This window comes from Haliotis rubra, unplaced genomic scaffold, assembly GCF_003918875.1.
Source record: "Haliotis rubra isolate DU_JTF1 unplaced genomic scaffold, ASM391887v1 Scf75, whole genome shotgun sequence".
Classification (NCBI taxonomy): domain Eukaryota; kingdom Metazoa; phylum Mollusca; class Gastropoda; order Lepetellida; family Haliotidae; genus Haliotis; species Haliotis rubra.
In genome coordinates, this window is record NW_025767468.1 from 346640 (window position 1) to 373378 (window position 26739).

At 38.1% G+C, this 26739-nt stretch overlaps 2 protein-coding genes across 2 annotated transcripts; one reads left to right on the forward strand and one right to left on the reverse strand.

Annotated features, from left to right (window-relative positions):
* Nucleotides 1-608: 608 nt before the first annotated feature.
* On the forward strand, nucleotides 609-25435 carry LOC124260059 (39S ribosomal protein L55, mitochondrial-like). Its single transcript, XM_046694303.1, has 3 exons — nucleotides 609-768; nucleotides 23106-23295; nucleotides 25107-25435. Coding segments are annotated over exons 1-3 (339 nt in total). The 5' UTR covers nucleotides 609-766; the 3' UTR covers nucleotides 25254-25435.
* On the reverse strand, nucleotides 5729-22174 carry LOC124260060 (cystinosin-like). Its single transcript, XM_046694304.1, has 9 exons — nucleotides 21979-22174; nucleotides 14461-14548; nucleotides 12676-12885; nucleotides 11516-11656; nucleotides 10099-10198; nucleotides 7933-8052; nucleotides 7216-7386; nucleotides 6695-6812; nucleotides 5729-6337 (listed from the first exon to the last, which is right to left on the reverse strand). Exons 1-9 carry the CDS (start codon nucleotides 22025-22027, stop codon nucleotides 6168-6170), a joined length of 1167 nt encoding a protein of 388 aa, XP_046550260.1. The 5' UTR covers nucleotides 22028-22174; the 3' UTR covers nucleotides 5729-6167.
* Nucleotides 25436-26739: the final 1304 nt, after the last annotated feature.

A 26739-nucleotide genomic window follows, 5' to 3' on the forward strand; every position in this document is an offset into this window, starting at 1 on the left:
CACGGAAACTATGTACCGCAGAGGTCAGATAGGTTGGGACAAACTGGCGTTTAAGGCATAAACTCGTGTAATATCTTTGGTATTCATTTCATTTGTGTCTACGTTCGTTTATGTATCAAGCGTCGGGAAGTAAAGAATATGTTTGCTTTGTTGTTCAACGCCGCACTCAGCAACATTCCAGCTACATGGCATCGCAAAAATCAAGCCAGTCAATCCAGTGATTGAAATCATAAGTGGGGCGGTCGGGTAGCCTAATGGTAAAAGTGTCCGGCCGTCACGCTGAAGACCCGGGTTCGATTCCCCACATGGATACAATGTGTAAAACCTTTTTCTGGTGTCCCCCGAGGTTAACGACCTGTCAATATAGAACGAGGTATACAAACACATATTCCAGCCCAGATGTCTTCACATACATTGGTTCTGCAATATATTTACATTGTCGCAAAGTGCACCAAAAGATTCTTTTCGATGTAGAGCCACTTTAAGCAGTTATATAATGATGTGTCAGGTTTAGGTGTGAGGGAGGCCACCCCATAGTGATGCAGGTCTTAGAGTTTGGCGAAACGACAGCGTTAACGACATAATTTTTCAACACGGAAGTACCTTGAGAAACTCCGGTTATGCTTTGGTGCAATGATATGAAACCATACCATACATCGATAAACACACGTGGAATTTACTGACATGGTTAGCCAGTAGATATTGACTGGCGTGTGAAGCTGATGACCCAGCAAAGCCATTACCATTACTGCTACTGTGATGGAGTATGTGCTTACACTCGGAGTATTTAAGTTGATCAAAGTTATCACTCTCATATTGCTTACATCCGCAGTTATCACGTGTATTCAATCTCCATTCTGTTCATAGACTGGGGATATTATACCACGATTGGAGGATGAGCACTGTCATGTAACCTGCAGCAGCTGTGCCTAATATTGCTGACATGTGACCATATCAGCTGTAGTGTATTGGTGACATGTGACTTGCACCAGCTGTAGTGTATTGGTGTCATGTGACCATATCAGCTGTAGTGTATTGCTATCATGTGACCATATCAGCTGTACTGTGCATTGGTGACATGTGACCATATCAGCTGTAACTGTGTATTGGTGTCATGTGACCATATCAGCTGTACTGTGTATTGCTATCATGTGACCATATCAGCTGTAGTGTATTGGTGTGATGTGACCATATCAGCTGTACTGTGTATTGCTATCATGTGACCATATCATCAGCTGCTGTAGTGTATTGGTGTCATGTGACCACATCAGCTGTACTGTGTATTATCATGTGACCATATCCGCAGTAATGTGTATTGGTGTCAAGTGACCATATCAGCTGTAGTGTATTGGTGTCATGTGACCACATCAGCTGTACTGTGTATTGTTATCATGTGACCATATCAGCTGTACTGTGTATTGGTGTCATGTGACCATATCAGCTGTACTGTGTATTGCTATCATGTGACCATATCAGCTGTAGTGTATTGGTGTCATGTGACCACATCAGCTGTACTGTGTATTGTTATCATGTGACCATATCAGCTGTACTGTGTATTGGTGTCATGTGACCATATCAGCTGTACTGTGTATTGCTATCATGTGACCATATCCGCTGTAATGTGTATTGGTGTCAAGTGACCACATCAGCCTCAATGTATACTAAAGCATGCAATTTATTGGATAAAAACTTCTTGCTTTGAGTGACATTTAGTTGTGGATTCTCATACTATTAGCTTGATAACAGTGTAAGAGTCCACACTGAAAAGTCGCTCTATGCAATAAACAATAAGTTGTTATCCATAAAGTAGTATACTTTATTATTGACTCTTTCAGAATGAAAATCAAACAATCTATTGTACACTGGAGTCATGTGCTATATACTGAAGTCATGTGACCTGCACCAGGTGTACTGTATACTGGTGTCATGTGATCTGTCATGTGACATGCACCAGCTGCACCGTATATTGGCATCACATGACCTGCGCCAGCTGTACTGTATATTGGCATGACTCCAATGCCCAACATCAAAAACAGAGGAAATATTACATGTTGTGATAATATTTATTTCATGTTTAACACATAAACACCTCATTACAATGAGACTATGTGTAATTATATTCTGCCCACTGTGTCACATATCAATCATTAACTGACATTCCTGTCAAGCGTTTCCAATGAGCAATACAAGCTTTTCATACCTTCTATGTACAATATGATCACTACCTGAATGATGTTGAATGGACACAAATCCACTCTAATTTATTGTAAGTGAGGAATTAATAAAAACCCAGGTATTTGGGCACATTTGAACAACTTTATCAATCTTTAATTAGAGATGGTTCTTATTAAAGGCCTATGGAATCACAGAAATCCTCAGAAATTCAACAATGGTTACAATATTCATTCAAGAAAGGCATCTGCAATTAAATATATACACACATACATTATTGTTGAAGCTTGAGCACCTGGAGTTCTGTTAACTGGGATGGGGTTAGCTTTGGTGTTGGGAGGGGTGGGGTGGTTAGGGTGGGTGGTGTGTTGGGAGGGGAGGGGGGTGGTGGTGTTGGGAAGGGTGGGTGGTGGTGGGAGTGGGTGGGAGGTGGGGTGGTATAAGGATTAGGATGTTGATAAACTTATCTCCATGTATATTGGTGTCATCTGAAGATCTTCCAGACCAATTGTTGGAATAGTCTTTGAAGATGACCCCAACTGAGACTGAACATGTATTTTGTATGTATATTACAAATGTCTATGGAGAAAACAGCAATGTAAGAGAAGCTTAGTAACTATTACCCAAAATTAATTTTTTACATTCATTGATACTTGAACAAAATTGATTATCACAAAACTGACAACACACTAACCTGTTTGTGAATGTTGTGCTCAGGATGCTTATTATGTTGATTCCATATTCTAAATCAAAATGTTGCGTAATATTTGTACAACAAAAGCCTATTATCACAGAGGCAGATAACAAGGACAATGAACAAATAATGATATCCAGCGGGATATAGATACTTATTCACCCCCATTGATATACATACATCCACAATTTGTTAAAATTATATATGACATTATAATAACCATCCCCATTAATGCCTTTATGAAAGAAATGTTTTGAATCATTAAAACGTGAAGCTCCATCATATCATGAAATATTGACTATAAAATCAAATCAATAAATATTCACAAGATGATCTACAAGAACCATATTTACAAATTCATTTTGACACTTAAAACATGTGCATGTAGAGGCACATTATCATGAGTATATTAAACATTCCTTAAATAACAATTGTGCACTTTAAGGGAACATTGGGTAAATAAAATATTTGTTGACAAAAACACATAAAACAATGGCTATAACATTCACAGTATTTTAGTTTAGGCGAGGGTATAAAAAGTGAAAATTACATCTGAAGAAAAAATTTCACATGCTTTTCATGTACTGTCATCCTAGTGCAAAACCTTTGAATTAGAACAGAAAATGTAGGCATACAGCATGTTTGGGATGGTTGGCCACTGGGAACCGGTGAAAGAACATCCGATACAGATTGATGAGAATGCTGCCAACATTACCATGACTTGTAGATAAAACCAAATTTCCATTTACAGTAATTGATGAAATAAACAGTTGTAACTAACATGAGTATGGCAATATGGCACCAAGGACATGCCCACAGGCAGCTTTATGGCAATATGGAACCAAGGACATGCCTACAGGCACAACACACTATATGGTTAAAGAATCTGATTGAAACCAGTCAGCAGATACTAGACCGAGGGTCTCAACAACCAATTGTGAATCTATAGACAACTTAAACTTTAGCTAAAGAGTAAAGTGTAATAAATGAGTTTCAACTGAAATTCACAGCCACACAGAATGTGTGCCTTGAATCTTTAGGATTAGCTTTCACCACTTGAGTATTTGTCTAACCATTCTCTTCTTAACACAGGTCAGATATAGATATAATTTCTTTTGCATATCAAGTAAGGCAATATTTGTTGAAGGGATTAAAATGTGTTTCTGAATGCAACATAAGAAGCACATCATTCTATCCGCTGGTGATAAGTAATCTATTAAAGAATGGCAGTTACTTTGGTAACACAGAAAAGAAGAACTAAACCATAACAGAAAATGAATATTGGTATAATATATCATGAACTATATATCGATATTTTGCTTTTGTGTTTAGATAGGCCATAAATCATGGCTTACCTTTGTAACATTGCACTCCTACTGGGCAGTATGCTTGTCCAGCCCTGAACAAGGCTGAAGAATGGCAGGTGTTGGTAATCTCATCCATCCACCTCATCACTGTTATGATAAATGATTTGTACCTGGCATAATATTATTATCCATGTACACAGACAATTTGATAAATCACTCACTTATGCCATCAAGGGGCAATGGCTGCCTTACACACTGGCAATGACTGCCTTACACACTGACAATGACTGCCTCATGCAGTGGCAATGGTTGCCTTACACACTGACAATGACTGCCTCATGCAGGGGTAATGACTGCCTCATACAGGGGCAATGGTTGCCTTACACACTGACAATGACTGCCTCATGCAGTGGCGATGACTGCCTCATGCAGTGGCAATGACTGCCTCATGCAGTGGCAATGACTGCCTCATACAGGGGCAATGGTTGCCTTACACACTGACAATGACTGCCTCATGCAGTGGCAATGGTTGCCTTACTGACAAGACTGTCTCATGCAGGGGTAATGACTGCCTCATACAGTGGCAATGGTTGCCTTACACACTGACAATGACTGCCTTATACACTGACAAGACTGTCTCATGCAGTGGCAATGACTGCCTCATACAGTGGCAATGGTTGCCTTACACACTGACAATGACTGCCTCATGCAGTGGCAATGGTTGCCTTACTGACAAGACTGTCTCATGCAGGGGTAATGACTGCCTCATACAGTGGCAATGGTTGCCTTACACACTGACAATGACTGCCTTATACACTGACAAGACTGTCTCATGCAGTGGCAATGACTGCCTCATACAGTGGCAATGGTTGCCTTACACACTGACAATGACTGCCTCATGCAGTGGCAATGGTTGCCTTACTGACAAGACTGTCTCATGCAGTGGCAATGACAGCCTCATACAGTGGCAATGGTTGCCTTACACACTGACAATGACTGCCTTATACACTGACAAGACCGTCTCGTGCAGTGGCAATGACTGCCTCATACAGTGGCAATGGTTGCCTTACACACTGACAATGACTGCCTCATGCAGTGGCAATGGTGGCAATGGTTGCCTTACTGACAAGACTGTCTCATGCAGTGGCAATGACTGCCTTACACACTGACAATGACTGCCTTATACACTGACAAGACTGTCTCGTGCAGTGGCAATGACTGCCTCATACAGTGGCAATGGTTGCCTTACACACTGACAATGACTGCCTCATGCAGTGGCAATGGTTGCCTTACACACTGACAATGACTGCCTCATGCAGTGGCAATGGTTGCCTTACACACTGACAAGACTGCCTTACACACTGGTAATGACTGCCTCATGCAGTGGCAATGACTGCCTCATACAGTGGCAATGGTTGCCTTACACACTGACAAGACTGCCTTACACACTGGCAATGATGCCTTACACACTGGCAATGACTGCCTAATGCAGTGGCAATGACTGCCTCATACAGGGGTAATGGTTGCCATATACACTGGAAATGGCTGCCTTAGACAGGGATAATGGTTGCCTTATACACTGGAAATGGCTGCCTTAGACAGGGGCAGTGGTTGCCATATACACTGGAAATGGCTGCCTTATACAGGGGTATTGGTTGCCATATACACTGGAAATGGCTGCCTTAGACAGGGGCAGTGGTTGCCATATACACTTGAAATGGCTGCCTTATACAGGGGCAGTGGTTGCCATATACACTGGAAATGGCTGCCTTATACAGGGGCAGTGGTTGCCATATACACTGCAATGACTGCTTTACATACTGGCAATGACTGCCCTATGCAATAGCAATGACTGCCTCATACACTGACAAAGACTGCTTTACATACTGACAAAGACTGCTTTACATACTGGCAATGACTGCTTTACACAATAGAAATAACTGCTTTATGCAGTGGCAATGACTACCTTACAAAATCACAATGACTGCCTCATATTAACTAAATTTAGGGTCATTAACATTGCTGTCCTTCTCATTAATAGCCTCGTATGGGTTCTGTCCTCGGTACAGGCAGTAGTGCTGGACCATGAAGAGGATATCAAACAGGATGGAGAAGAATCCAAGGCCAAATTTGGTAGGGTCACCAAATATTGAGCCCCAGTCATCTGAAAGAATGAAGTCATCAGGTCCAGATCATAATGGTCAGTTAAGTGAGTTTTTAGTTATGGATCAGTGCCAGGTATCCAAATATTTACAGCATTTAAAATGGTAGAATGATTATCCTGTCAATGAAAGATGTTTTTATGGTACATGCACTAAATCTTGAAAAGAATTTAGGTGTACTGTGAATATATTAGATAATTTGGAGCAGTCCTCTAATCACCATTTCTAGAATTCCCCCAAAGTATCACCCCAGTTCCATATGATTCCCTTCAGGCTGGTGAAATGAATGTCTATTATGTCTGGTACTGCTGTCTCGGCTCACTGTAATACTACCATCTCCACCTGTGCCCTGGACTTACCATTGTTATAGGCTATCAGGAACATCTGCAGCAGACTGAGGGAGCCTCCAGTAAAATCCAGGAGGACATTTCCAATGCTCCACCCCAGAGTCGACTTCCTTCTGAAGTTCATCCAAGCCTACACAACAGAAAGGCGGCATTAGATATTTTCAAATATTTTCCAAATTAAGCCCTAGTTTGTTCTTGATAACCATGACAGTATTACTGATGCCTCATAATGTTTGTTATCAACATTTTCACTTGAAAGCCTTCGCAGAATTTTCGCCTCAAAATAGCTGCAAAATTGCTGATGCAGCGTTAAACAATATTCACTCAATCACAGAAGTTACCCTAATTAAAATATTAGAAGTTACAAAAACATGAAGTGGACTTAAAAGATATTGAATAACCAGAGACATAAGTATAAACAACAATACAATGGCACACAATCAGCCAATGAATAAACTGTACACATACAATCACATCAACAATTGCCTATAATCTACATATTAAGGGGAGTTTCAGGCAGTATCTCCAATTACCTGAGGTACATATTTAATGAGGGTGACTCCCAGCTTGATGTAGGAGAAGTAGTACAGGTATTCCAGCCAGGTGATCTTTTTGCCGACCGCCACGAACAGAGCTATAAATGCGAACAGCCAGATGCCAACCAACAGCACAGTGCACACTCTCGAGACCTTCTGACCTCCTCTCTGAAACATCATCATACAGGTCAGCGTTTCCATTCACCACTGACAACTCATGCAAGTGTTCTTGGTTGTTTTAGAGTAAACATTTCCAATTGTGTTAGGTACAAGGTAAAGTGAAATGGGGTTTAACATCGTACTTAAGAATATTTCGCTCATATGACGACGTGCATGCGTATGTATGTGTGGCTGCTTTTACTTGCCCAGACTTAAGCTGGTTTTATAGTGCTAGCTCACTGAGATACAATGCCGCAGTCTAGCATGAATACCTCACTCAGGCACATTATACTGACTCCGAGCCGAAGAGTCCTTGTTGTACCCATTGATGCCAAGAGCCAGGCAGGGACCAAGAAGTACCATATTATAACGTCTTTTGGTATGACGGAAATTTGGGTCTCATTCCACAAAGTGATTGCACTATTACTGCTGTAAGTCTATGTTAAAGTAACTTATGGCCTTAGCATCACGGTCACTTTGTGAAAATGGCTCTGATCAAATAAATGTATGAGTTATGTCCCCTTGTCATAACTGGAACTGTTTGACTCTCCTTACCTCATATATAAAACACTGTCCTATTGTCACCACTGTGACAAATACTGCATGTAGTGTAAATATGACATCATTCAGCTGTACAGGGTTGACTCCTCGAGCATGTTGATGGAAATACTGTTGCTGAGAACAAAACAACAAAGATTCCTTCAATTTCATTATTTGAAGTAAACCAGTACATAGGTATGCAATATAAAACCTAACATAAAATCTTAAGATGTCTTTTCTACTTTGTGAATGAAATTCTTCAGATTCCTCAGGGCTCCAGATAATGTTTCAAATCAGGAGTATGTACTCCTTATGTTTTCAATATAGGAGTACTGGAAAAACTTAAGTGTATGTTTAGAGTACTGAATGGAATTTATTGACACATTGCTATTCTTGTGTAAACAGGTCAATAAACAATAAAACAATACTTTTTCAGATAAATACGTCTGTAAATGATTCTAAGAACGTACACCATTGTTGTGGTGCATATCTGCAACGTTTTCTAAATTATTTCCTGCCGTATCGTGCATATTTTTTATCCATACATACGTCGATACGGCTCTTATCTGGAGCCCTGTTCCTTATCAACAAAATTTTACTTGTTAAGCATGTTAAATTTTTGTTGATGGGGGTGGTCAAACTGGTCTTAAGATTTTTTTTCTGTGTCTGCTTGTACCACCAATACCTGTACTAATGCCACTTTATGATACTAGCCCATACAGATACCAAATACATCCATACCCACTCACACACAGTAGACATGCTACACACACTCCCCAGCCCTGTAATGTGACCTCGCTATCAATGTGTCGCAATGGTGACATGTGTAGTATTGTGATCTTCGTATCATGATATGCAATGTGATGTGACCTCACCATTGTTATATCCATCATAATGTGAGCTCACCAATTTTATATCCATCATAATGTGACATCACCAATGTTATATCCATCATAATACCTCACCACCAGATATCCATCATTACAAGACCTCACCATTGTTATATGTATCATAATGTGACCTCACCAATGTTATATCCATGTGTGTGACCTCATCAATGTTATATCCATCCAATGTTATATCCATCATATGACCATCACCAATGTTATATCCATCATAATGTGACCTCACTGATGTTATATCCATCAGGGGTGGAATGAGCCCAGCCAAATGGTTAAAGCGTTGCTATTACAAGACCTCAACATTGTTATAAGACCGAGGTTTGAATCCCCACATGGGTACAATGTGTGAAGCCCATTTCTGGTGTTATATCCATGATGTTGCTGGAATATTGCATTATAATGTGAAACCAAACTATATCATCAGTATATCCATCATAATATCCATCATAATGTGACATCACCAATGTTATATCCATCATAATGTGACCTCACCCATGTTATATCCATCATAATGTGATCTCAACACCATATATTCGCTATATTGTGAGCTCACCATTGTTATAAATTTTTATGCAGCCTCATCTAAGAATGTAGAGTTTTGATTGGTTCACGTGACTCTGATAAAATACCATGTACACCCGTCACGATCTGCGAGCAGGGAGTACAAAAGTCACATTATCCCGCCACGCCTCGGTGACCACGTGAAGTGAGAAAAGCGTGCATCGCCAAGTCTTTAGTAACGTGCGCTGCATTGAGGTCAATCGATCAGCTGGTGTCAACATGGCAGCAAGGAAACGTTTTGCCACAACAACTGAGAATGAAATTGATGCATATTGTTTTCTTTTGATTTAGTAAAAACATTCGGCTAGATAAATGCATTATCACATCGTGTCTCGGGAAATACAGAGTTTTATCAGTCCCTCGTAGGAATACAACCTTACGAAGGACTGATAAAACCCTGTATTTCCCTCGACACGATGTGATAACTTATAATATCCATCAGATTATAACCTCATTATCATGACATGCATTATAACATGACTTTATGTCTTGTCCCTGCAATACAACCTTACGAGGGACTGATAAAACCCTGTATTTCCCTCGACACGATGTGATAACTTATTATATCCATCAGATTATAACCTCATTATCATGACAAGCATTATAACATGACTTTATGTCTTGTCCCTGCAATATTGTAGAGTGTTATTGACTATAGAAACAGCAACAAGCTTCACACAAGAGGCAGGTGTGCTTCCCATTGTTCATGTTGACTCACCTGCACAAGAGGAATCCAGAACATGCCTACATTGAAGAAGCCATATGCCAAGAAACCAGTGATATTGTAGGACAGAAAATCGAAGTTTAGGCCAACCACACTGCAACAAAAAACAAATAGGTTATTAAAATTACTACTTTAAACGATATCATATGATATACTGAGGGAAACAAATAAGGGAACACCACCTCGTGGCAGTGATCCTTTATTCTCATATTTCCTCCCACAGCTATTCAAAGCTGGTGATGAAAAGTGGAAAATATTAAAGGAACACTTGAATTTTCCCGTGATCCTTTATTTGTTTTCTTCATATATCTGTGCATAAAGATTTGACACAATTTCAACAGGTGTTCACATCAGGTGAACTTTAGGGTCAGTCAGAAACACCAAAGCTTTTGAAATCTTGGTACGAGCTTGTAAAGTGATCAGATTTCAGTATCTTGTAAATGAATATGAATGACACTTTACAAATGGAAATGATAAAGGCCACACTGTGATTTTCATCAAGTTCTTGTGGATACTGTACACAAGGGAGCAACCAGAAAAGATTATTTGAGTTCTTTGTGAGGTTCTTTTTTGATAAATATGAATGTTCATATTGAGTTGGGTCAGGAAATGAACTTCACTTCCTTGATATGGAGTGAGTGAGTGAGTGAGTATGGTTTCATGCTGCTCAAAGAGATATTCCAGCAATATCATGGCAGGGGACATAAGAAATGGGCTTCACACACTGTAACCATGTGGGCAATCGAACCTGGATTTTCAGTTTGACAAACCAACGCATTAACCACTACTCCCACCTTGATATAAAGGGGGTGGCCAAAGTTTGCTCAGAGTTCGCCAGTTCAACAGTTTATGGACATTTTGTCAGTTGTTCATGCTGAGAAGTATAACATCAAATAAAAGATCTGATACTAATGAAATTGTGGAATTTGTGACACATAATTTCATTGTATTTACAGAAAGCAAAATAAATATTATAATCTTGCTTCAGATATTGTTACTGATTACACAAACCAATGGCCATATGGGTCAAAACTTCTGACTTCAGTCCAACATAATATGTTCATTGTTTTGAATAGGTATATTTCATATTCAGAGGTTTAAGAGTCTACAGGTTTTGGAGTCCACAAATGAACCAATCAGGACTTTTTTTAAATCAACTATTTGATCAAACTCTAAAACATAGCATTGTGCAAAATAATACACAGCATATTTCTGAAACCTTTTCATTCTATACATTAATACAGTCCAATTCAAAATAACATTTTTTTCGATTTTTTGTGTGCAATGCTATAAATTTGTTGTAACTTGTTCCAGATGTGAATTAACTGAAATGTTGAACTTTGAATGTCATGTTACATATACATGAGCCCCCATCTGAAATGCAAAACATCTTCCAAGGGAGATAACTCACCTCTTCCTCTTATAATTAGAGTAGACTTGTGGGTAAAAAGACACCGACCAAGCTACAAAATACATCCAACCAATCACAGCATTGATAACAGATAGGGCTGAACTATGGATGATGTCAACTCGCACAAACTGATCATCGAGGCTGTGAACAGAACATCAAGACAATTTGTAAAAATTTGGATTAAATCAAAATGAAAATAATGATGGTTCTGAAACCGAGAAACCATTCTATATATCTAAGGAAGCTAATTTGAAATACTGAGTATCCTTGATCCAATCATGCCAATAAGTGTCCCATGACCAACTTCAAAACCAAGCGATAAGTAATCCGTACGAATGCCCAAAGTACACGTATTAAGCACAACAATTTACAAGACAATCCACGTTTGAGTTTTAACAGAAAACATGGCAGTAGAGGATGGGTTTAAATTTGCCTAGCAACTATTATAAAAACATCTGAGATTCATCAAGATTGCTGATATCCAGTTTAATCAACAAACCCCCTTCCCTGTGCTAATGTTCTTAGCACCTTGGCCACATATTATGGCAAATATGGATATGTCTGAAGGAAATATTACCAGTGTGCAATAAAGTGTTGTATTAGCTGTGCACCTGTTTGACCACAATAAATTTATATTTAGGTTATCCTCTAAATATTTCTAAAATCGAGAGGCACAAGTTTTTAGAATATTTTTAAACAACCTATTCAACAAATTCAAGGCATGCTTATCAAATGTCAATGAATGTCATTCACATACAGACCCAGAAAGTATACACACAATAATTTCATCATTTGAGCAAATAAAGGTCACACTTAGAAGCATTCCGGCAATATAAGGATGGTCCCTAAATAAATAAAACAAGAACAGAAAAGCCAGTATGTGACTCTGGGAGTCAGGTGGGGATGAAAATGTAATAATATTGTTTATCAGTCAAGTAAACTTTACACTGCTATACTGATTCTAACAAACCCTAGTAGAAGGTCGCATCAGCTAACCTTTGAGCGACCTATGACCATCCAATCAAATGCAAGACGGATTTAACCAATCAGCGGCCCTCTACTAGGGTTTGTTGGACTCAGTATAGCAGTGTAATGAATAATACTTAGCCTATGTTTACTTAGACTGATTGTTTATCAACTAGCAATGTAACCATGGTAACCTACTCCTCCAGTCCTCAGCCGATGAGTTGACCCCCAGGTTCAGGTGACCAGGACTGACACCTGTAACATTGACAGTCACCTTGGTGACCTCAGTGGTCACAGTCACATTTGGAATTAGCTGAATCAGCAGTGAGTTCTCGGTATCTTCTATGTCACCATCACCAATCTGGTAGGTGAAATATACCACGGCACTCTTATTCAGTTTGTTGCTGAAACAGTCAAATCATATATTTAACTTAATCATATAATACATATTAACAGCACTAAACATGCTTTATGATATATAGACTGAACCTTCTAGACTGACTGAGTTTGGTTTTACGCCGCTTTTAGCAATATTCCAGCAACATCACGGTTGGGGACACCAGAAATGGGCTTCACACATTGTACCCATGTGGGGATTCGAACCCGGGTCTTCGGCGTGACGAGCCAACGCTTTAACCATTAGGCTACCCCACCGGCCCGAACCTTCTAGAGGTTATTCGGACATGGGTAGCCCTGATGTCTAAGGTAGTACAGTTAGCTGGACAGAGTTGATTCCCTTGAGCATACCAAAATCCCATGACCAAATACTGTATTGCGCTGATAATGTATCTTGAGTCTTTGTGAAGATCAGGGTTCAAATTGATCTTCAGTAACCCATGCTTGTTGTCAGAGGCGACTAACGGGATCAGGTGGTCAGACTCGCTGAATTGGTTGACACATGTCATCATATCCCAGTTGCGCAGATTGATGCTCATGCTGTTGATCACTGGATTGTCTGGTCCAGCTTCGGTCATTTACAGACCACCACCATATAGGTGGAATATTGCTGAGTGCGGCGTTATACAATAACCGAACCAGAAAAACAAACTTTGACCTACATCACTTTCCCCTCCACCTCAAGCTGTGACAACTAAAATACTGTTTAATATGGCATAAAACCCAACTCACTCAATCTAAAATTGATAAATATACAGTAAAAACATGCTCCCATGGATACTATCCAGATAATCAATCATCTGGAATAGTGAAGCATTGGTAACTATACTTTCCCCTGTATCTATTTTATAACAAGCAGTTTTTCATGATCATAAGTAAAGAAATCAGCCCAGTCAGTCCGCAGTTGGAAATATGTCACATGATCCATCTGTGACGTAATGAACAATGGATGACAATGACATCATCTTTAATTATTTGCAACAACTTGATATGAGAATGCTCTTCACAAACAATTACGCAATGGAAAATTGATGTGAAATATCCAATCAGCATGAAGCAAAATTGATATTAGGATCATTACTGGGAATACTGGCCCTATTGGTAATATTATCAGTTGTGACTGGTGAAAAGCATACTTAGTAAATCATTATCATTACAAACCCAACTGGAGTAAACTAGTAAAACTTTATGACACAACAATGAAATAACCCTTGGTGAGAAATAATGTCCCTTTTGGTAATATTCATCAGATTACGATTGGGGAAATGCAGACTTAAAAGTGAGTGAGTCAGTTTATTTACGCCACACTCAGCAATATTCCAGCTATATGGAAGCAGCCTGTAAATAATCGAGTTTGGACCAGACAATCCAGTGATCAACAGTATGAGCATAGATCTACACACTTGACATATGATGACATGTGTCAACCAAGTCAGCGAGCCTGACAACCTGCTCCTGTTTACTTAAGTCGCCTCTTACGACAAGGTTGGGTTACTGTAGATCAATTCTAACACGGATCTTCATGGGTTGCGGGCTTAGTAAGTCATTGTTACAAAATACAGCATGACAAAGAGATTACTCACTCGAGTTTGAGATCAATATGAGTCGTAGCCTGTGTTTCAACAGACAGGGATGAAGATGAGAATGTCAACTTCGATGCTCCTCCAAAAGCTGAAAAACATAAAGTGAAAAAAAAAGGTTCTTGAGAGGCATTTGGAAATTGGTCTTCAAGTAAAAGGCAAATATTGTGGATGACAACTTCTTCTTTACTGTATGTCACAATGTTTCTGGGCTATTCCTTGCCCCCCTCGTCAGGTGAATTGCCTTTTACTATAAAAGAAAATAGCATCTAACACAGATAAATGGTTTCAAATACTGAATTTTGAGCAATTCAGTGTACCATGTTTCATGCCTGTCACGATATACCTGAAATATTGATGGTGTGAAGTTAAACATTAACTCTGTCACCATGTATCAAGCCTGTGGTTCACAAATGTAAATGTGAGGTCATATAAAAACCTTTGGTCTTAATAAGTTAAATGGTCAAGATCCACACAGCTTTTACGTATACAACTTTCCAATTTACATGAAAGAGGAGGTTCTGATGATTCCACAAGAACTATGACAGACATAAACTTGAAGTATTCTCGTTAAATCTGATTACTCAAGTAATACATATGCTGTTACTACAATATAAACAAATGTGGACAAATTCATGACAATAGACATAAAACAATAAATAAATTAGAATATTTTCATATAGTTTCATTGGTTAACTCAGAAATGCTGTTTCTTATTTTATCACAATTCATCTGCTAAACATGTTAAAGTTAACATAACAGTTATAATACTGTACAATGAAACAATGTGAAACAGCTGTGCCAGAAGTTCCTGAATACACAATTTCAGCTAAAACATAGGAATAATCAGTAAATATAATGAATGCTTCACATTTTTACAGACTTATTTACTCAAATATCTATATTAATTTGATCACTTCAGTGGTTACTCTGTTCATGATTCAGAAAGAAAGTTGTTTCCATGACAACTGAATACCCAGACACTAGAAAATAATGTTTCATATTCACAATAATTATATGAAACTCCTAGGGTTTTAATCTGTTGTTTAATGCCGCACTCAGCGATATTCCAGCTATATGACGGTGGTCTGTAAATAACTGAGTCTGGACCAGACAATCCAGTGATCAACATCATGAGCATCAATCTACACAATTGGGATATGATGACATATGTCAACTAAGTCTGACCACCCAATCCCATTAGTAGCCTCTTGGGTTGCTGAAGACCATTTCTAACTCGGATCTTCACGAGTGAAGTTTCTATGGAATTTTGGCCAGTTATCAGTGGACAAAGGTATTGGCAAAATACCATCTAGGACCCATTTTCACATCTTAACAATTCTGTCACCATGGCAACAAGGACTACATTATCATTACAAATTTGAACATGTTGTAGGATGAGAGGAAGATGTAAGCTTGGTGTATTTCATGGACACTTTCAAGTTTATTCCAGATCAGTAAAGCTGGAAAACAAATATTTTCATTTGTCATTTGCTTGTATTGGTCTTTATTGGCTCCAACAACAGAACAGACTGACCGCCTCTGTGGTGTAGTCGTTAGAGCGTCCGCCCGGAGAGCAGAAGGTCGCGGGTTCGATCCCCGACCGCGTCATACCAAAAGCCGTTAAAATATGGTACTTGATGGTCCCTGCCTGGCGCTCGGCATTAATGGGTACAACAAGGACTGGTTGGCTCGGAGTCAGTATAATGTGTCTGAGTGGGGTATTCATGTTTCACTGCGGCATGTATCTCAGTGGGCTAGCACTATAAAACCGCTTCAGTCTGGGCTAGTACAAGCAGCTGCACATACATATGAACACGCATGCATGCGCGTCGTCATATGAGCGAAATATTCTCGAGCATGACGTTACACCCCATTTCACCTCACAGAACAGAACAGACTGACTGAATATGTTGAGAGGCTGACTATCATGCACTGTAAAGGAATCCAGGTAGTACGCAAAAGAGTAACCATGGTAACCCCAACATGATATTGCTCTGGACTGGCTTCCCTCCTTATTCAACCTCTTTCCACATGTTAGATATGAAAAAACATGTGATCGAGATAAAATACTTCCAGATAACTGAATCTGAATGGAGATGCAAGTTATTGCAAAAAACATGTGATGACTATCATTTATATGACGTCCATATCACTGTTGTAGCACGTGCTACTGACACAGCACAGTTATCATGTACACCCAGTCAGATGTGGGTTAATGAAACATATCACAGCTCCAGCACATTGTTTCCAATTAGTATGAAAACACTGTCATAGCTGTCAAATACTTTGTTAAAATAAGGATATGGTACTGACAAATTAGTGAGTGAGTATGGTTGTATGCCACTTTTAGCAATATTCCAGCAATATCACAGCGGGGACACCAGAAATGTGCTTCACACATTGTACCCATGTAGGGAATCAAACCTGGATCTTCGGCGTGACGAGCAGACGCTTTAACCATTAGGCTACCCTACCAACAAACTAAGAACTGACAACTAGATCAATTTGGGATTCAAACCCACATCCAGCAGACCTATGCAGCACATACTAAGACTCAGTAAGTTGACATCTTCGACCACTCAACCATTCATCTTGCTCATGTTTCTCCATTGAATGACCCTTAACGTCACAGACCACAATAATAATCTTTATGTTTTGCAAATTAGTGATGACATTTGTCAATATCACAAAGTGGCTTGCTCCATTACAATAACTGCCTTTTAGTGCAAGTCATGGCGTCTTAGGTACAGCCCTGCTATCTTAGTCAGTTATCTAATCTACCCTGATCTACCTGCAACATATAATCATCACTCTGTTCTACTCTTGAGACACTGTCACATGCTCTGCTAGGACAGGTTGGGATCGGCAGTAGACATACCAGGTGAAATATATTGTACAAGTTTGTTTGTTTTACAGGGAACTCAACAATACTCCCACAATATGACAGTGGCCTGTAAATATTAAAGTCTGGACCAGGCAATCCAGCGATTGATACTGTGAGCAACAATCCAAGGCATCGAGCCAGACAGTCCAGTGATTGACGTCATGATCACCGATCCACGTAACTGAGACATGGTGACAAGCAATCAGCCAAGTCAATGGGTCTGGCTGGCTGGTTTGTTGTTATACGCCACACTCAGCAATAGTCTAGCTATATGGCAGCGGTTTGTAAATAATCAAGTCTGGACCAGACAATCCAGTGATGAACAGCAGGAACATCGATCTACACAGTTGAGATACAATGACGTGTCAACCAAGTCAGCGAGCCTGACCACCCGATCCCGTCGCCTCTTACGACAAGCATGGGTTACTAAAGACCAATTCTAACCAATACTGGGTCTGGCCTGCTGATCCTTTTAATCACCACATATGACAAGCATCAGGTTGTTATGGGCCAACACTACCAAGAATGTCCATGGGTTACAGATATATATCCATGATATAAGTGAAACTTCTTTCAACCAGAAACATTATCTACAGTTATACAACATTATATTCTATTATTAAGGGGCTGGCCATATGATATTCTTTTGGGTGGCAGCCGTAATAGATAACTTTTAGATAAAAATAAAACTTCTGAAAAAATACCTGTAAGGGGCAAAAAGAAGATTCTTTTGGCTTTGACTTTCAGAGATTTTTGGGTTGTATTTTTTTTAACAATGACTGAAACATACATCACAAACAAAAGTTCTCAGACCCAAAATGGTCCTTATGTCCCTATGGTAACATTACTAACAAGAGAGCCAGAGAGAGTTTGGTTCCATAAAGCAATCACAATAGGGAACACACAAATATTTGGCTTCACAAACTGTATCATATGCAAAGAATAAAACCCTGGCATTTGGTAACAAACAAGCACATTTACTTTGTTTACTGCAGAGTACCTGAACATAGAATAATTAAATTACAACTATACAAGAGCCAGAACCCAAACTATTTATTCCCATAATTAATATATCCATAAGTACATACAAACATAAATGAAAAAGCCAGAGGCTCTATCATCTCCATCATCACTGATGCATACTAGAGTCATGAATGATACTTGATGTGAATATTTACAACCGCTCTTCCAATTCACTTATTTAGTTATACAAGCTATCTCTACGTACTAGTTATCAGTAGTTCCAGATATTAACCTGGATTGGAAATTTTTAAATTCAAGTTTGGAAATTCTACCAACATCTGTCGCTGACTTGATGTTGAATATTGATCTCTAAGCAGGTCTATACATACAAGTGGTGGTCTGATAAATTGAAATAATTGAAGACTAGTTGCAGTGACTAAATGACCAAACAATCCATAATTTTTTCTCACAATCGAACACAAACAATTTTGGAACACTTGTTTGTGTTAGCAATACTGTTCACAAGGTTGGTTTTCTCTGTGTCATTAAATCTATATTTCATAAGCACTACAAGCTTGTTCCAAGTCATGATTGAATTTATCTAAAAGACTCCTGGACATTTATGTTACAAACAGAAGTAATCCTTTAAAGATGTGAAATTCTCAAATGCATTTTGTGTAATTTGAAAAAAACAAAACAAAAGACTTCTGCATTAACAAACATAACTGGAAAAATTGATAAATGACGTTAAGGCCAGACCAATCTTATTTCTTGTTTTACGGATTTTTGTACGGAAAACCTAACGGAAGGAGGGAAAAAATATAAAAATAAAATGACCAGTCAAAGTAATATGCCTTTTAAATACTAAAAGTATTTTACTTTGGGGAATTTATGAAGTGTATATGGGGCAAAAAACAATCAAAAAGAAGTTTTCTTGTAAGTTTACATTTTTGGCCAATAAAAACATTAGGATTTTATTTTTTAAGCTGGGAAAACGGATTTGTATTTTTTTTTGTTATTCTTGAAAAAATACAACCGGCAAATCCATAAAACAAGAAATAAAATTAGTCTGGCCGAACCAATTATTTTCAATGACTGATCAGTTGTAATGAACCAATCACCAATTCCTGACACTACTACATGCCCCTGCTGTCCATGGATAATTATCTTCAATTTATCATTGAACATGTTGAAATCCCTAATCATAATTGGTTTAAGGCTTCTGAGCAGATTCAGTGACATGACATCAGTTCAGCAGAAATGCTCCTTACATTCATGTTTGGCAAAATGAAACCAATTAACATCAAGTCTACATACATACACCATGTACAATAGAGCAGAGACCGTAACATCTTCCTGACAGCAACCAAATCTCATTTGGTTTGCTTGTCACGCCAAAGACCCGGGTTCATTCCCTACTTGGGTACAATATGTGAAGCCCATTTCTGGTGTCCCCCACAGTGATATTGCTGGAATATTACTAAAAGCGGCGTAAAACTAAACTCACTCACTCACTCAATGAATCTCATTCTGCATTGTTCTAGGGTTTGAGTGCTTTTACTAAGGGAATCCCTAAAGGTGAAATTAATACAAAGGTGAGTCTCATAAAGTAAAGAAACAGTGTGGTGTGCTGTGGAGGAGTGTACTGCAAGATTTGATAATTAATCTAAATTGCAGGATCTAATATTTTGGTCAAGAATTAGATACAATGACTATACATGTTATATAATCTTGTGCATCCCTTGTGATGAGGAAGCCTAGCAGTTAAAGTATTCACTTGGCATGTGGAATACCCAGGTTTGATTTCCCACATGGATACAATGTGTGAAGCCCATTTCTGGTTTCTCCAACCATGATATTGCTGGAATATTGCAAAAAGCTGCATAAAACAATACTCTCTCACTCTCATTGGGGTGCAATATGTCTTTTTTCTGATTCCATTCTAAAGATTTGTTTTTACAAGACACACATTTTTTGCTTCATGTAAATGATATAATAGTATACTAAAATACCCTGTTGTTTTACTAACACTATTTATAGATCCAATACTGACACGACATAGTGATTTACTGAAATCAGGAATACTTCAATAAATCATGAAGTAAAATCTAGTGCTGTAAAGTTCACAGGGACTTCCCATGAGGAACATTTAACCAAGAACAGGAAGTATATAATTAGTGCTAATACACTATTGCTAATAGTGTATTATTGAGCCAGTATTTAGCCATATTGATGTACCAGTACTTGAATGTAACCACAAGGCTAGGTAGCACACATGATTATTTTTGTTCAGACCAAGCTTTTTGTATTTGCTTTACAGTTCTATGGACTGTAGTGAAATGAGAATAAATATTTCTGAATTTGCCCCTTTTTTTATCCAATATGTTACAGATGGGTTCACACTTTCTCAGTAACGTACAGATTCTATTACTTTATTGGGTTGAATCCCACTTGGGATTCGAACCCACAGTCTCAGAGTCAGGCACACAAAGTAAGCTCTAACCCACTGAGCCACCGCACACCTTCAGACATTGTACAAATTGTAGTGTGTAACCTCACTATTATTGCAGTGAGTTTGCGTGATACATTTGGATATTTTCGTGATATTATCAACTTCTGACAGGTCAATCACAATGTCCTAGAAATTTAACTGATTGAAAACTTAACCTTTGTTTGAGTATTGATTACACACCTTTACCAACAATACCTTCAAGCCATATCACACCAAAACTCTAGAAAAAGGCTTGATAAATTATACATTTGGACACATGGAACTGTGTCATCAGTCAGTTTTAACTACCGGCTACCCAACTGTCCAACTTTGCATGATGATTTAATACCTCCACCGCAAAACATGCTTTGTCTTACACAAGAGATAGCAACCAAAACTGGCAAGACCTTCTCAAGTACTTCCACAAGGAAGAAAAACTTGCTTTGTCATACAGTTCTGTCGTTCCAAACATTTACCATGTTTACTTTTCCTGAAGAGCTGAAACTGTTGGGTCACTACCCAATATATGAACTTATTGGAAAGTAAATATTTTGTCTTTGTAACAGCCCATACCATTGACTGAGGTCAATATATACAAGCATCTGTTTTTTTTTAACTTAGTGACTAATACCGTATATACATGAAAACCAAGTTCTATGGATAGTCAATTTCTTTATTGCAATCAGATCTGGTGCAATAAAGAAGTTGACTATCCATAGAACTTGGTTTCCTTTACCTATACAACTTCTAAAAATGCCTCTCAAATATGTAATACCATATAGATATTCAGCCCAGTGAAATAAATTATTAGTCTGGAGATAAATTACATTTTCTGTTTATTTAAAAAGCATATCTGAATATTCAGATGCATTGCCTTCTCACATGATCTGGCCTTTATGAATATTTAGAAGTAAGAAGTTAATAAGAACGTGTTGTCTTTAATAGCATAATATGAAAACAAAAGGTGACATATGTATTTGCACTAAACTACATTTTGTCAATGTTGTCAGTTTTATATTAAATATTTTATTTGTACGTTTTACAAGTAACGTTTCACCCTACGATTCGCCGACATGACTACTGTTAATATTCTGAACAAGCTGTAATAAATCTACAGGAAAAGACAAAAACTTCCTAATAATCTAATCCTGCATGGTGTGAAGTTCCGCTGAATACTTACACAAAATACCAAGAAACACTGTCCACACGAAAAGCCTACTGCCCGACATTTTGACTCCGCCTCATTCAGGTTGCCGACGATGTGATACTGTAGGTGTTTTGATTATCTGACTGTAGATATCTGTCATGTGTAGCAGTCGTGCTCATCGCTAGCCTGTCATGTGAAAAAAAAGTCACATGATTTGTATATTTTGATGTCTGTAGGTGGCGCTCTTCATTACAAAGGGTGGATAACTCTGAATCAACTCAAAATGTCTGCTTTACTCAGGTAACGTGCTCCGTATTTTATAATGTAATGTTATGTTACGTTTAAAATCAGTCAGTAACATCTAAATACTTTATAGCCGAGAGGATTGTTTGAAACTGTGAAAGTAATAGATGCAACACAGCTGTAATACGCTGGGGTCACTTTAAACATGTTGTGTACACGAACGAAGCAATCAGTCAATCAATTTGTGCCAATGACAGGTATTTTGATGGAATATTACAACTGATTAAAGACTTCACTCACTTTTAACAAAATGTAACTTTTCTGTGAACATGGTAAAAAATCACTAGTTAACTACTGCTACTGCAGTGTACAACAAAACAGGGTTATCATATGTCACTGAAATAACTTATTGTTTATGAAGCATCAACATGATCAACTCCAGAACATATGTGCATTGATATGATGCACACAATTCATCAATACTTAGCATGCTTATCCCATTTCCTTTCTCAAATTGCACATCATTTTTTTTTTTAACCAGTCCAAATCAAGTTGATTGTGACAAGGACCTTTGATATGGTTCATGACCATGGATGCTTTAAGATTCCTGTTGAAAGAAACCAATTATACAAGTCTTGGACTTGCAGATTAAACATTGTACAGTTTATTTTGAACCCTGCACATCTCACAAGACTTAGAACCCCATACATTATCACTTAAGAGTCCCGTGGAATAGAAAAAAGATGGACCCAGGTAAACCAGTGTTATCACGTGTGTTTGTAATCAAGTAGTCATGATGTAGAAGATGTTTCTGTATGTAGTACATTATATAATTATGTTTATGTATATAGTACATTAAATAATTATTTTTCTGTATGTAGTACTCTTAATAATTATGTTGCATATATATTTTCTAGGTCATCACGAGATGTATTATGCAAGGGCTGTAAGCAGCTGCTTGTATTTGCAAGTCGACCCAATTCTAACAAAGCAGCCATATGCCGGATAAACAGGTTTAATTATGCCAGGACATATCCAACAATGGTTGTGCAGCCTGACGGATCAACAATAACTGTAAGATACACTGAACCCAGGAGAATCATAAAGGTGAGTGAGTGAGTGAGTGAGTTTAGTTTTACGCCGCACTCAGCAATATTCCAGCTATATGGCGGCGGTCTGTAAATAATCGAGTCTGGACCAGACAATCCAGTGATCAACAGCATGAGCATCGATCTGCGCAATTGGGAACCGATGACATGTGTCAACCAAGTCAGCGAAACTGACCACCCGATCCCGTTAGTCGCCTCTTACGACAAGATAGTCGCCTTTTTATGGCAAGCACATGGGTTGCTGAAGACCTATTCTACCCCGGATCTTCACGGGTCATCATAAAGGTATTGAGATATGGTCATTTATCACATGGCAGGGATATATAACATGTTGGTTGGTTGGTTGACGCGCACTCAGCAATATTCCAGCTATATGGTGGCAGTCTGTAAATAATCAAGTCTGGACCAGACAGTCCAGTGATCAACAGCATGAGCATCAACTGCTTAATTCGGAGATGATGACATGTGTCAACCAAGTCAGCAAGCTAGACCCACCAGATTCCTTTAGTTGCCTCTTACGACAAGCATGTGTTACTGAAGAGTAATTCTAACTTGGATGTTCACAGGTCATATATAACATGTTTAAATCCCTGTCAGTTGTTGTGTGCACATTGCTAAATTTAATTGTTGTAAATGGTACCAAATGACTTCCCATATAAGTCACCATGCTTCAGTGACTCTTGGGAAATTCTCTGTATCGGGAATGTTTTCACTGAGAATGAAGGCATCCCATCGACATATTAATCTTGGAAGAAGTCATGATATTTATTTTTTATTTATTTATTATTTTTTTTCAACATAGATTCATTTATTAGAAAATGGGATGTAATATCTCCAGCATTGCCAATGTTATGACTTCATCTTACAAAGATGTAGTACTTCCATTCCATGGTGATTCACGATCTTGCATAGTCTACTAATCCCATCACATACTGTAATTCAGTATGTAAATATGTCTTTCTATGCATGTCGCCTTTAAGGCTCACAAAATGATGATTGTATCCAACTGAACTGAATATAAAATATACAACAAAAAAAAGAAAGAAGTCATTATAGCAGACTCATTTGCATATTTATCACAATGTTTTTCCAAGTTTTTTACTAGTATATCTCATTGATAACACAAGCCTTTATATTGGGTATGAAACTCCCAAAAAATTCAGCCAGACCACAGGTCTGGTTAGATGTCAAACTTGCCAGTCCTGACCAAAACTTACCTGCCCACAAAAAATACTAATTTAGTTAGTATAATTGAATTAAAACTTGTAAAATATTAATGATTTAAATTTTAACCCGACCGTCGGGCAGGTGAATTTGAGAATCAGGCAGTCCGTGTTGAAAATAACCCGTCCCGGGCGGTCTGGCAGGCAGGTATTTCAAATGCTGCTTTATATGATAAATTTATTTTGCAGAATTTTACTTACCCATGTCTAATGTTAACTGTATGAAATTTGTTTCCATAAGGTATCCAAGACAAGGATATACTAGCCAGACTTTTGTATTTGTTATTTCACCAGTTTTCGGATATTTTTTGTGGAACACTTTGTCAGCAGGTGTTGACAAAAGTATATCAGTAAGGACAATTTTTCATCAAGATATCACCTTCATATGTTACCATGTGTGCAGTATCAGTTACATGGTTACATTCTTCTTTTTGGAAAAAACAAATAAATTAACTGAAATTATATTATGTTTTTATATCCAATCAGAAAATTTTACAAACAAAAGCCATAGACCAAGAAATTAGAAAGTTTTGTCGTGAAGTATTGCTGATCATTCTCTCACCAGTGACATGAACTTTGTTTTCAGCTTCCTTTGGATCTAGAAACTTTATCTGAAGCTGACCGACGGAAGAGATTGCAAAGAAGGAAGCCAAAGAAAAAAATAGTGATAGAAGATGAGATAGAGGACGATTTTGATGCTGATAGATACAGCCACTTGTGGAAGAAGAAGTAGAACAGGTGTTCCATGCATTGTCTGTGTTTGTGTGTGGCTATGTACAGCTGAAGAAAACTAGTTTGAGATCAGTGTAGATCTATGCAAGTGACCATGAAGACCACATTTGTACTGTTAGTAATTGTGTAATGTGTACACTTCATGAAATGACAATCTGTAAAATAAATATTTTTAACATTTGACTTTCACTTCTTTGTCATCAGCTGTTTGAGTAACTGAGAAGGAATCATCCAAACAGCTGAATCATCATTAATTTCATGTTGTGTTTTAGATCTCCAGTCTATTATTATATATATGATGGACTCAGTCACCAGTAGTGCTGGTTATCACTCACAATATGCAGATCGACAATTGAAGACCGAGATCTTCATGGGTCACATCAAGTTACTAACACACTAAAATGAGTTCAACATTGATGAAACAAAATGTTTTTATATTGTTATATTATACACATTTTTATTGTATACCCCTTCAATGCTGCTGTTTTCAGTAATCAAATCTTTAATATCCACATGGACATACAGACTGTCATGTAAAGTTTAGGTCTCAGTAAAGGACTTCTATGAAGAAGATTACCTAGAGGATAGTTGAAAAGGTGGGGCTTATTGGAGCGGAGCATTTAATATGGCAGATACGATAGATAATTGTTGCCATTTTAAGAGCTCAATGATATCAGGATCAGGTGTGACATAGCTTTTAGCCAGTCGGGCTACCTATGCCTGAAAGTTACTAGTCTACAAAATCATTCACTAGCCTGATATTTGAATGTAGAAATTAAGCAAAAGATTACAAAATAGATGAGAATAAGATATTGTCGACATGACACAGGTTTCATCATTAAGCTGCTGATATGATGAACATTTTTATCAGGCCATAATCTTACATGATTTTTAGGTGTATTATAACTTATAACTTAACAAGTCGGAGAGAGTGATATATTTACAAAATGACCCTATGAAGATTCACTAGCCAGTCGGGCCAGTGACTGTGGACATCCACTGGCCAAACTGGATTTTTACTAGCCAAGGGCTAGCGGGCTAGTGGCTATTTCGCACACTGACTTCAAATACATGCACTGCTTTATTCTCACTTCAACTATGAAGTACCAAGACGTTTCAGTTCAAATATCTTGACACAACCATAACTGGACATTCGTAAGATATATAATCAAAGGCAAAAGTTAACACACTCATTTGTTTATATAAATGAGAAAGGGTTTATAATGCATATTAATATTCTTCATAATACACTTAATCCATAACCCAAAACGGGGCCCTGTCAGAAAGTTTTGTGGAAAAAAGACATAAAACGTACCCTTTAAAAAGTGTGGCTGTAAACCTCGAATCGTCACACAAATCATTGTTTAGACGTCGACGAGCCCGAAAAGCACAAATTTGGAAGAATCTGCTTGCATTATCTCTATGCAAGGCTAACTGAAAATGAAAGATGGCGAACCATTGGAATGCTTGAACCCGAACACCCCAGC